This window comes from Sphaerodactylus townsendi, linkage group LG03, assembly GCF_021028975.2.
Source record: "Sphaerodactylus townsendi isolate TG3544 linkage group LG03, MPM_Stown_v2.3, whole genome shotgun sequence".
Lineage (NCBI taxonomy): Eukaryota > Metazoa > Chordata > Lepidosauria > Squamata > Sphaerodactylidae > Sphaerodactylus > Sphaerodactylus townsendi.
Genome location: NC_059427.1, coordinates 101191884 through 101205075, shown reverse-complemented (window position 1 = coordinate 101205075; position 13192 = coordinate 101191884). Strand labels below are relative to the sequence as shown.

Below are 13192 nucleotides of genomic sequence, written 5' to 3'. Positions count from 1 at the left end.
TCTGGGCTAAGGTCACCCAGGAGGCATGTGGAAGAGCAGGGAATCAAACCCAGTTCTCCCGATTACAGTCTACCGTTTTTAACCACTACACCACGCTGGTAGTCCTAATAAACTCTTTGCTGAAAAGCAAATCAAACAGCCTACTTTATTGACATTATGAATTTTGTTACAATGGACTGCATAGATATATAAATAGGTAGCTGATTTCCCTTTCAAGGAATTGTTTACTTAATCTATCCCATTATGTTCCTATTTCAAAGCTAGTAGTGTGATTGGCTCAGTAGCTCCCCAAACCTGACTGAAAGCAGCTTGGCACACTCACATGTCTCAATCTGGCTGCTTAGTGTGCTCACGGGGAGGAAGACAGCAGAAGTGGAACTTGCTCAAACAGTTCTTGATAACAGGCTGCCAGAAACCAGGATAATCTGACATGCCTACCGTATCCCACAGAGGCCCTGAAAATGTACAGGCTCCATCCCTTGCAGCCATGAGCAAGAGCCTCGCCAGGATGCTGCCTAGATATGCAAATAGAAACAAGCCGGTGCAGAGTAGGCTGAGGCAAGAGGCAAACATCATGTAGTAAAAATGCCAAGCATATTTGTTGCACTAGGGGAAAGGAGGGTGGGGGGCGCGCGTCTGGCTCGCTTTCCTTCCTTCCTGGGTACACACAATGGCTCGGCTAGCGTGCCTGGTCCCACTGGTTCCGCTTGCAGGGTTTTCAACACCTTTCCTTGCCAGGAAGTTCGAGGGGGCAGCGCTGGTTCCCAGTCCCAGGGACCGGAGTTTTAACTTCACTGCCACTAAGACCCCGGGGGTCAGCAGTGCGACCTGCCAGAACCCAGAGGCAGCTCGTCACTTAACGAACCATCCCTCCCATCGCAAGATGAGTGGTCGCCCCCGCTGGCCCCTGGTGGAGAGGAGAAAACCCTCTTTCCAAGCAACCGGGCGCTGCAACCCTTTCCTCCTCCTCGTCCTCCGACTGGTACTCACAGTCTTTCCGCATTCCTTGGGATGCCTCGGGGCACCGTTTTGAATCCCAGCCCGTGGCAATCCACGTTGGGGCCGGAGCAGGTACATTTGCTGGGGCATCCTTGGGTCGGCAGCCAAAGGGTGACGCTCCAGAGTCCCAGGAGCAAGCAGAGGCGCCGCGAGTCCCAGTCCCGGGCCCTCCCGGTGGTCGGCATGCTAGCCTCTCCTCCGGATCCAAGTGGGAAAGAATTCAAAGTCCCCGCAGCAGCAGCAGCAGCAGCAGCAATAGGAGAAGCCGGCGCGGCAGCCGCGCAGCGAGCTCAACACAGCCGAGCGGAGCGTGATGCTGCGCAAGGCATCGCCCTCAGCTGCCCGGACGGAGCTTCGTTTTGTGCCTTCGCCCCAGCCGAAGCGGGAGCGGGGAGAAACCGGCCCGATCCCCGCCTCCTCCTCGGAGCCCCCAACCTGCCCTTCTCAGCCCAGGTAACCGGACGGTAGGAAAGGGCAAGCGCCGCCCAGGCGCTCACTCGCCCGGCCGACAGCTTCCAGGGCAACTCGGCATAGCCCCTCGACGGCGGCGGCACCCAAGTCCTGAGCCCGAAGCCGCCAGCGCTGGGAATGATCCAGGGGCGCTCGCCGCCGGCCGCCTCTCCATGGACTAGGCAAGGCAACGCAGGCGGGCGCCGGAGCCGCCTCCACCCCACCCCAAAATAACACCTTCGCTTCTCATTGGCGGCCGCGCGGCTGACGTCATCAAACTTCGGGAACTTTGGCGAGGGAAGGTACAGCAAAAGTTTTGGGAGCGCCGAACGGGTTGGCGGCGTACGCAAGGGCCGGAGCCGAGGCCGCGGTCCCTGGAGGTCTCACTCAGGGATCTGCGCTCAGGTTGTATTCCGAGGCACGAGCCTGGCTCAAGAGATGCAGCCTGGAAAATAAGAGAGCTTCTGAGCATGAGCAGAGTTTCTCTCTACTACTGACGCCTCCAAATAAAGCCTGGCAGCCTTGAGCCCTCTCTCTTCTCACCTTAGCTGTTAAGCACTGGGCAGGCGTCCCCCATCTCTCTCCTCTCTGTGAAGGTATTTCCTCCACCTCCTTAACAAAATTAAAGCCGTGGAACTTGAGATGTGGCTATTTGCCTATGCAGTTTTGACTGCAAAACAATGTTTGCCTCTTGCTAGTGTCCCTTCTACTCTGTGGAACTTTGCTATTGAACAGGTGAGGTCCTCACTGGAAGGGCATCTCACATTTTCTAGCCAATACCCACAAATAGCTCAGTGGTTTGATTGGAAATCACACTAATCTCCCAGAATTACAGTTGATCTCCAGATGACAAAGGCCAGTTCTGTAGAAAATGACTTGTGGAAGGCACATTCTGTGGTATTATGCCCAGTCAAGACCTTTCCCCTCCCCTTATTTCACCCCCCAAATCCCCAGGAATTTCCCAACCTTGAGTTGGCAACTCAACCTGTAACTGGATGCCAGTTGCTGGAGAGGAATGCCTCTGAACATATGCCGTATGTTTGTAGTGTTCATGGGGAATAGTAGTAGCTTTTGAGCTAAAAATCCAAATCTCAACTGAGCCATAAACATATGTGTTGATCTCATCACATGTTTACTTGGAGTTATTCCCCACTGTAAAGGAACTATAGATAAGACTGCCACCAGGCGACCTGATTCTGTGCAGAGGTAGGTGCACCTAACTGATTTAGGCACCTCTAAGAGCGAAATAAGGTTTACATTCTAAGACACAGGAAGGTTGAAATGCAATGTAAACTGATCTTCCTGTATACCACCAGTTGATTCAGAAATCTGGTAGTAGTACACTTAGAAGTATGAGTCCCAGTGGTGGGATTCAGCAGGTTCGCACCACTTCGGCAGAACCGGTTGTTAAAATGGTGCATGCAAACAACCAGTTGTTCAATTATTTGAATCCCACCACCAGAACCGGTTGTTAAATTATTTGAATCCCACCACTGATTGTATGAACATCCCTTTTCATCTATCAAAAACATGCAGGCATATAGAACTAACTTCATGTTGTTCACACATGCTGAATAACAGTGGGAGAAAGTCTGAAAAGCACTTTAAGTGGTGTGTCTGAATTAGACCTCACTTGACTTGGGATAAATTTGTTAAGGGATTAGGTCAATTATAATCAGTCAGCCTCGGCCCTTTTTCTGTAAAATAGGGAAAATGTTAGTGGCTTCCTTATGAGAAAATACCAAGCATAAAATCTATGTGATGCCATTTATTGAGCTAATCAATGTGCCACAAACCACTTTTGAAAGCTTCTGAGTACTCCAGAACTCTTCATTGTTGGATTTTTTTGAAAGGGCAAATGTGCGGAAAGTGGGATATTTCACCCATGATTTTGAGGCCTCTGTGTTGGGAGATTCTGACAGATTTAGGAGGCACTGGGCTGCAGGGCAGAATTCATATCTGACACCCGTGGCCTTATGCACAGAAGGTGAAAACAATGGCAGCTTGTACTCAGAATGTAAAAACCAGTAGGAAGCTCTCAGTTTGCAAGACTGGAGCAATGCTGTTAACAATAGGATGTTTGGGAGGACATTGATTCACAGAGTTGCCATGAATCAGAAGTGACTTGACTGCACCTAACATACACACAGTTAACCAACTGTTTCTCTAGCACCAAACAACATACTAACTCTGTGGAGACCTGAGAAAACCATAGTAGTAATTACAAGAACAGTATTAGAGGCTGTCCAGTTGCCAAACTGAATAACACTACTTAGAGAGCAAAGTATTTTTCTGGGCATCATCTTCTCATTGAAAATGCCACTTTTATTGGCTAAATTCTAGTATTTTCCAAATAGGTAGAATTTGCAAGAAAGCATGTGTGAGGAGGTTTTTAATAAATACTTGGAGCACTAACTGCCTTATCTCTTCATTCATTCTTTTTGCATGATAGGCCTTCCACGGAATGAGGAGACAGATCCAGCACTGGATCCATGTCTTATAAATTAACCAGTTCTTTTCACAGACAAAAGATTATTGTACATTGTTTTCATAAATTATATAACTGACTGGCTACCTTAGACTTGGGGATCCTAGGAGGAACCCAGTTCCCTATTCTGAATGTGACAGCCCACATTACAAGTTTTGGTTACTATTGTGTTCTATCCTTTTCTCCCAAAATTTAATGGCTTGTTTCATTTTGTGGTATTGTTTAGTTATGAGCCAACTCAAACAAGTCTCTGGAGAGATGGCATATAAACTGTGTAAATACATAGATAAGTTAAATTCATGTTCTTACGTGACTCAAAATGCTAAATGCTTTGGCATTTTTGGGGGGGAAAGCTTGGGGTTATTTCTAAGTTCAAAAAGCAGCTGAGTTTCAAAAAACCAATGACTTTTGAGTGCATGCAATCCCCATGTTGGTCGTGACTTGTCTGAAGGTCATAAAGTCAGGACGCGAAAACCATGGCTATTGGATTTACAAGGAACAGTAAAATAATTATAAATGGTATTTCGCCAATTCTTCCTGAGTCCACTTGTGTGCTTGCTGTATTGAAGAAAACAATTGATTTTATAAAATAACACATCCAAATCATTACAGTCAATCATTTATCAAGCACAAGGTAATTTGTATGGCTTTTAAAAAGACATCTTTCATTGCATCTCTCTGATCACCGGTTGAGCCTAGGAACAGTCATTTCAGTCCAACTCTTCTTTAGTGTGCTTAGTGCGTTCCCTTTCTTTGTTCTATCAAAGCCCACTTACTGTTCTTAGACCAGGATCCCTGACATAAGTCCAAAAGCAAGAAATATGTGGATAGTGACTCTGGCACATAGCATTCCAGACACATATAAATACCCTACCTATACTGAGAATAGGCAAAGCCTTCTCCATATGTTCCCTCTGACTAGATGCTTATTTTCTCATGTTCCATTTTCTCACACTGCTAAGATTCTCCAGACACACATTTATGGTTAGCTGCACTGGGGAAAGCCACCCAACATGTTAGGCTTTAATATAGAACTCTCAAATTTCAGAACTTTCAAGGAAATCACTTTTTATTCCTTTTTTCCCACTCTTGTACTACCCTCTGGTGGTAGCAATGCTTTACATGTTTAACCAGTTGTAACTTTCCCAGGAGGTAGTTGTTTTTCTGGCTGTTATACCTTTATGTTTTCAGTCTCATGTGGTGGGGGACTCCTTTGGAATTCAGCCGGGCAAAAGCTCATGTGCCCAAGGCAAGCCTAGGGCTTCCCAGCGCTCCCTCCCTCCCCAAAAATAACTTGTTCCTGCTCCAGCAAGTTAGTTAAAGTGTCAAAAGATATGCTATGTATCTTGAACGTCACATTTAATTAATGCATGTATGTGTCAGTTCATAAATACTATTTATTTTTAAAGATTCTTATCTCACCTATCCATGTCAGCTCAAGGCAGCTTTCACTCATAATCAAATTAAAAGCAGATACAGTAGAACTGGGGAAACTACAATATGTGAAAAGCAGCAAAAAGAAAAGCAATAAACATTAGTAGTGTAGTCCTAAGCAGTTGCTCTATTCTAACTCAGTTGAAGTCAGTGAGCATGAAGTGATATAACTCTGCTTAGAAATGTAGTAAAATAGCAGCACGGAATCAGCCAGAGACCGTTGTTATTACCAACTGACTGCCTGTGATATCTGTGAGGAAAGGCCCATTAGAACAACTCTGCACTGCAGACTTTTTAGTGCCTTGTGCATTCCTCTGGGAGCCCAGTGCTCCAAAGAGCTACAATGATAAACTCACACATACATGCGTACACACACAAGAACAGTGTGGAAGAACAAGTATGTGCCACTCATTCTGAGCCTATTCCCAGGTAGGAACTGAGGCACAGAGAACAGTTGGTGCTGAAGTTCTTTCAGCAAAAAGCAAGCCTTCAGATTTTGGCTGTAGGTCTGGAAGGGCTTTAAAGGTATGAACTGGCACCTTGAATCCAGTGCAGCTGTTGGAAAGCTGGGGTAATATGTGTATGACTGACTTTAGTCATAACTCAGGCAGCCATGTTTTGCTGTAGTTGGAGCTTTTAATTTTGTCTTCAAGGGCAGCCCCATGGGGCAGTAATCCAGTCTGTAGGTAATAGAAGCATGGATCAATGGCCAGATCAACTGAGTCTAGAAGGATAACTTGCAGAATAGGTGAAAATAAAAGGTGTTCTTAATATAAAATAGGCCTGCAGGGTCCATATGTACAGGATGGACTTTCAAACAGAGAGTTGAAGGCAGTCTGGAATAAATGTCTCACAGGGCAAAATTCCTTGTGAGCATAGGCAAGAAGAAAATTAACAGAACATACTGCCAGCTGCATTCCAAACCAAGAAAACCCTTTGGCTGAGTCAGTGACACGTTATGATGGCAAGATTAGATACCATCAGATTCTGTGTTGTTAATAAGGCTGAACCAAAATCTTCCTTAATTCTGCTCATCCTCACTTGAAGCCTGTGTTTATAGGATCCCCTTGGGGGATGGAATGTGGAAAGGGGCAAAATGCTTGTTCCAGTTGTCCACGGCAATAACCATACTCTTTTGAACTAATTTTTAAACTGAAACAAGCCATAATGAGGGCAGAAAGCATTGTCCCACTTATGATTCAGCGTCAAAATGATAGCCAAAGAGTTGGCAACATAACAATGTCAGAGCAAGCCCTTTTTCAATAGGAGCAATAAATCCACTGATCGAAGTCACAAACATAGAAGGGACACCATCAATACTGGCCAAATATGTTACTGATAACTGTGTTGCAGACAAGACTCATGATTGTCTATTGTCCTCCTAGAATTATATGTTCTGGCAGAACTATCTTTTTTATGATCTTCTGAACTTGCTCCAAGAAAAGTAGGAAAAAGACAATATAACATTCGCTATAACCTGACTGTAGTTGTTAATTATGGATCAATATATTCTTTAACTTTGCATTTGATGTTTATATCTCTTGATGAAACATGATAATGAACACATGAGCATGCCTTATATCATGCCAGACCATGGTCTATCAAGGTTGTGCTTGCTGAAGCTTTCCTTCTTCTGGAATCTATAATATCTTTCAGCATTTTGTATCAGCAAAAGAATAAATAATAATTTTCTGTTTGTGTTATTTATAAAGTCATACTGATGCATGTAGTGCTTTATAGAATCTTAGAGTTGGAGGAGACCACAAGGGCCATCAAGTTCAACCCCCTGCAATACAGGAACACACAATCAAAGCACTCCTGACAGATGGCCATCCAGCCTCTGTGAAAAAACCTCCAAAGAAGGAGAATCTACTACCCTCCGAGGCAGTGCAATCCACTGTCTAACAGCCCTTACTGTCAGGATGTTTTTCCTGATGTTTAGGTGGAATCTCTTTTCCTTTACCTTGAACCCATTACTCCTGGTCCTAGTCTCTAGAGCAGCAGAAAACAAGCTTGCTCCCTCACCAACATGATATCCCTTCAAATATCTAAACATGACTATCATGTCACCTCTTAACCTTCTCTTCACCAAACTAAGAAGAAGAAGAAGAAGAAGAAGAAGAGGAGGAGGAGGAGGAGGAGGAGTTTGGATGTATATCCCCCCTTTCTCTCCTGCAGGAGACTCAAAGGGGCTTACAATCTCCTTGCCCTTCCCCCCTCACAACAAACACCCCGTGAGGTGGGTGGGGCTGAGAGAGCTCCGAAAAGCTGTGACTAGCCCAAGGTTACCCAGCTGGCGTGTGTGGGAGTGTACAGGCTAATCTGAATTCCCCAGAGAAGCTCAGGCGGCAGAGCTGGGAATCAAACCCGGTTCCTCCAGATTAGATGCACGAGCTCTTAACCTCCTACACCACTGCTGCTCCTAAACATACCCAGCTCCCTAAGTCTCTCCTCGTAGGGCATAGATTCCAGACCTTTTGCTATTTTGGTTGCCCTCCTGTGGACCTGATCCAGCTTGTCAATATCCTTCTTGAATTGCAGTGCCCAGAACTGTACACAGTATTCCTGGTGATGTCTAACCAATGCAGAATAGAGAGGTATTATTACATCCCTTGATCTAAACACTATTCCTATTGATACAGTCCAGAATCACATTGGCTTTCTTGGCTGCCCATCACAATGTTGACTTATGGGGTGACATAAGCAAAAACATATACCTTTCCAAGGATTTTACCAAGGAGGCTTGTCGTCTTTGATCTGGCCATCAGAAGTTGTTTACCCCACTCTCTTTGCTTCCTCTTACATGTAGGACTGGACTCAACATTTAAAAACTAGCTTGAACAACCTGAAGAGCAAAATCACCAGAGTTGGGACTCAGGTTCTATATACAAGTGGAAAAAGGTCACTCCCCCCATGGCAAGACAGAGGTGGATTCTGCACGGGCAGGGGCAGTGGCATTCCAGTGATGCCAGTGGAGCCCCAGGTCCATTCGCACACTGAGATGTGAGCAGCTCCACACAAAGGCACCTTCATTTCCTTTCCCCACACACACCTTCTCTCCTTGCCAAACTCTGCAGGGGCAGGGAGCCACGCCCATGGGGATCGAAGGGCAGCATGGGCGTGCCTCCCTGTCCCTGCGGAGCTCGGCAAGGAGATAAAGTGAGTGTGGGGGAAAATGGAGGCGCCGAAAAGCAGCTCTGGCAGAGAAAAGCTGTTTCCCAAATGCCTCACACATCTGGAAAAGCACGGTGCTGCCTCAATTCAGAGCCATGCAAACAGCGCCCCTGGAATGGTGTTTTTACCGTCCCGGGGTTCTGTCTTTTGCCCATGCAGAATCCGCCAAAGCGTGCTATACCACTTACTTATCTGGAAGTCGGGAGCTGTGTTTGACAAGAACAATACCTGTATGACCCCTGTAACGTTAGCACATCATGACTGCTGATCGTGGTGTGGTCAAGTGCTAGCAGTTGGAAGAAATCATTTATTAACATTTTGTTAATTCTTCCCATGCCTCCTTTATTCTTGATTGGAATGCCCAATCATTTTGTACTCAACAGCTCACTGTATTCTCACCTTGCTCAAGAAATTGGCTGCCCTCTAGTACAAGTACTGCCTTTCTTGAGTCTAACCCACACCCAAAGCCTAGTAGAATTGTTTTTTAGTAGTTCACATATTAAAACAATAAAAGGCAGTGTCACCCTAGGAGTGGCTTCTGACATGACAGAGATTTTGGGCAGGGCAGAGGAAGGAAACTTGTGCTTCTTGTTCTTCTCAGATCTCCATCATATCTTAAGCTGCATGCTGAGACATTCATAGGCTTCAGTGTGCTGACAGCAATTTCAGTCTATTGTCATAAAAGTAGGTTCAGTTTTTCAATAGCTGTCATAAAAGCCCAGATCCTGCACACTGTCATTAAATACACTAATCTCTCCTTGGTCTCAGGTTTGCATATTAAAATAAGCATATAATCCTTTGAAGTTTTGTATGCCTAAAAAAAAAGTTTATTCTCTTTGAAGTGTAGAAGTCTGTATTGGATTTCTCAATCCAAGGGGGTAAATCCTCCAGCACTTACTGATTACAGTTGCTTACACAGAACAAATTGACTGGAGGCATGCACAAGCTCTTTAAGTGTACATGCCTAGTGTATTATTGCTCAGGTTAAATTCCAATTTAAGGCACTTCTTCATTTCAGTTTACAGCAATGCAAAAGAATTTACCACAACAGTTATTCATGAGGGAAATAACAACTCAACATCAGATTTGCATTTGCCAACCTTTTAAAAGTGTTTTCTAAAAGTGTAGTCCTGGACAGAGTTACACCTGTCTAAGTCCACTGACTTCTGGAATTTAGAAGGATGGACTCTATTTAAGATTAAGCATAAGTGTTGTTGTCTGGAAATAACTCCATCCCTATTTATGTGGGCTGACTTTCAGCTGATCCTCTGCCCATAAGAGGTAAGAATTTCATTTTTGTGGTTTGCATGATAACCTGACCTGAAGTAAAAGACGGTGGACCCTAATTTTTAGAGATGCTGTTCAATCTCTTTCAATTCACATCTGCTATTGAATATGTAAACCAGAGTTAGCACATATGCCTCGGAAATTTATATTGGCCAAAAGAATTGAAAATATGGTGCACAGAACTATTTTGGCCAAGATGCTTCATAAATCTTGCATGCAATGAGAGCATTCCAGTACCTGTCTTCCTCATAACAATTAGATACGTCATTTAAAGTGCAGCGCTAGGTGAACGTGTACATTATTTATTAATCTAAATACTGCTCTTGAATTGAAACAAAGTTTATCTTTGGTAGTTTAAACACAAATGCAGCCTCAAGTGGCAGCCTAATTGATGTTATAAGATCATGACCAAGCATACTGTCCCTGATGATGCTTATTAGATTACATAAATTGCATTGCATGTGTCAGGACATTTCTAATAATTTTCCTTCAAGTAGATCTTCTATTCATGAATTTCATTGCCTGTGTGGTTAAGAAAATTATCATCAAGATCTGGTAGGAAAGAGTAGGCTATGTTTGGACAACTTGCAATCTTTCACCAAGGAAAGTTGAGAATATGCAGGAACAGTGAAAGAGGAAATAGTGTGGGGAGAGGATGCACGGGAAAAATAAGTCTTTTTAGATTTCCCACCAATGCAACTGGACCCGGCTCAGCTGACTGACATCATACAACTGGCCTGGCCTGGTGACTGGCACTGCACAACTTACCCAAAATTTTCTTAGGGAGAAGATGTCACTGGGAGGAAAGCTGAAGAAAGGGGGTAGGTAGGTGGGCTGGAAGGGTGGGAAGGAGAGAACGAAGCAGAGGAAAGGGAGAGGCTGTGGGAGCTTTCAGGAAAAGTAAAGGGAAAATAGTGAGGAAGGGAAAAATGAGATACCCGCACCAGTCCTTGAGGTTTCCTTCTTTTGCATGTAACAATCTAGATTCACATGAACAAGACACAGTAGTCAATAAAAAGTACATCACTAATACAGGTCATAATAGTAAATGACAAGGGTTATTGTGAGTTTCACAAGTTCCTCAATCATCAAATGAATCCAGAGAAGAGAGAAAAACTGTCCTGTTCATACCATAGCTACAGTCCTCAAAACTCCTGTTGTCTCTTGGAGTAGGTTCATGGACATCCAATAATTATCCTTCCTATTGTTTAAGCAGTTTGTAACCTAGGGGCCTGATTATTAATTCAGGAGTCCTTTTGAGATAATTTGTCAAAAGGAAGGGGGGATCAAAGTATATAATGTCTACTGGATCAGCTTTACCCACATGCTTGCTAATCCTCTCGCAGATCTTGAAATTGTGGGTAAGGCAGGATTTACCTTTGCAGAAGGATTTACCTTTGCAGAAACAATGTTGATTCTTTCTCAGTAGGCCCATGCGACTTGCAACAAGATAGTAGTTTAGTTCTGAAGTCCCTTGGGACAGATTTGCCTTGAAATTGCTGCTCAGAGGAATAAGTTCTTTTGCCACTTTCCTACACTTTTTTTCCAACCCAAAATGGCCCAAGGGGCAATAATTGCTCATTGGATTACAGGATGATCACTGAACATGTGCACATGAAAGCCCAACAGGGCAAACCACACTGCCTAGGAATGTTTCAGGTTATGAATATGACATAGAGAGGAATCTGAAGCCCCTCCTTACTACACCACAGTCTCAATTCAAATCACACTTGTTTGGTGTTTCAGAACTGAATTTCTTCAGGGAACTCACAGCTACTGTCCTGCTGCCACGTTCCCATGGACATCTTGATGTTATGCAGAATGTCTAGTTTGACCTTGAGTGATTGTGAGCTGTAAACTGGTTTCATTAACTAACCATGGTTTCATATGACAACACACACAGGTGTGTTTATGCACCTGTGAAAGAGAAATACACACACAGAGAGAAACTGTATGTATAATTTTCAACATGGCAAAATCTGTGAATGGGAACAGAACCTGTAGCTGGCACGTTTGCACATGCAGAATAATGCACTTTCAATCCACTTTCAATGCTCTTTGCAGCTGGATTTTACTGTGCGAAACAGCAATATCCGTTTGCAAACAATTGTGAAAGTGGATTGAAAGTGCTTTATTCTGCATGTGCAAAAGTGCAAGACATGAACTGGCCATTACTACACAGCCTCAATGGCAGTGCTACACAACCTCAATAGCAGTTCTACAGGCACTGCTCCTATTCACAGATGTTTCTGTCAGTAAAAAGTAGGGGGAGGTAGAAGGGCCCTTGGGAGGGCTGTTTTGGCTCTTGAGAGAGGACTCATTGGACTAGCCCTGCAGCAAGCACCAGAACAACTTGTCGCTTCTCAGTTTGTATGACTCACCCAGGACTGGCTGGTCACTACTGTTCATTGGCAGCACCCCCAGGAAAGCCAATGTGTGGTATTGGATAGGGTTTCAGAGTAGGATCTGAGAGACCCAGGTTTGAATCTCTGCTCTGCCATGGAAGCTCACCAGATGACCCTATGTCAGTTACACATTCTCAGCCTAACTGACCTCAATTTTAGGTATTAGCAATCACATACAAAGCTCTTAATTACCTTGGACCCTTATATCTGTGAGACATTTCCCCCTAAGTGCTGCCACAACAACAGGGTGTTCTGCAGGTGTCAATGTGCAAACATGCAAAATCAATAACTGCTCATAAAAGCACCATCTCCGTTATGGACCCCACTTTATGAAATGGCCTGCCAGAGGAGATTGGGAAGGTTCCCGGTTCTTCTGTCTTTCCACAAACTATGCAAAACTGAATTATTCAAGAAGGCATTTCTACAAAGGCAATAGAGTTGCAGTTTACTAATTGATTCACAAAGTTACTTAGATAATTTATTAGGAACTGTGATCTATCGCAATATGTATAACTTGCTGAAACGAGGATCGTACTATGTAATTTCTGCATCATTGACTGTGTCATGATAATACTTATGCTTTGTTGCAGTTCTGTTTTTACATTTTTGGTCAGCTCTATAATCCTAATCCAATTGCAGATTAAGATCCATTCTGTTGTGTTCTGGTTTTATGGTTAGTTATTTTTTTCTATTTACTATTGTCTAATTCTCTGTATAACTATATTGAGAAAATTAAAAAGAATTGTTTTTTTAAAATTTAAATACCAGTATAAGTCTTTCTATATCTCTCTCAGCCCAGTTATAAACTGAATTGGTTAGACATCATTCTTTATTATTATTATTTTTAAAAAGAGAAAATCCAGAGAACATGTCCAAGGCCCTATTTATTTTGCCACATTTCCTCTGGTCATGTAGACTTATGAACGAACAGACATGTCATATTAAAAAAACAAAA

General features: G+C 43.7%; 1 protein-coding gene across 1 annotated transcript in view; it reads right to left on the bottom strand.

The window, feature by feature from the left end:
- SLIT3 (slit guidance ligand 3) overlaps positions 1-1628 on the bottom strand; it is a 585281-nt gene extending 583653 nt beyond the window's left edge. The window contains exon 1 of the mRNA XM_048487936.1: positions 991-1628. Within this exon, the coding sequence (XP_048343893.1) occupies positions 991-1184 (194 nt within the window). The 5' untranslated portion in view covers positions 1185-1628. The remainder of the gene's footprint in view (positions 1-990) is intronic.
- Positions 1629-13192: the final 11564 nt, after the last annotated feature.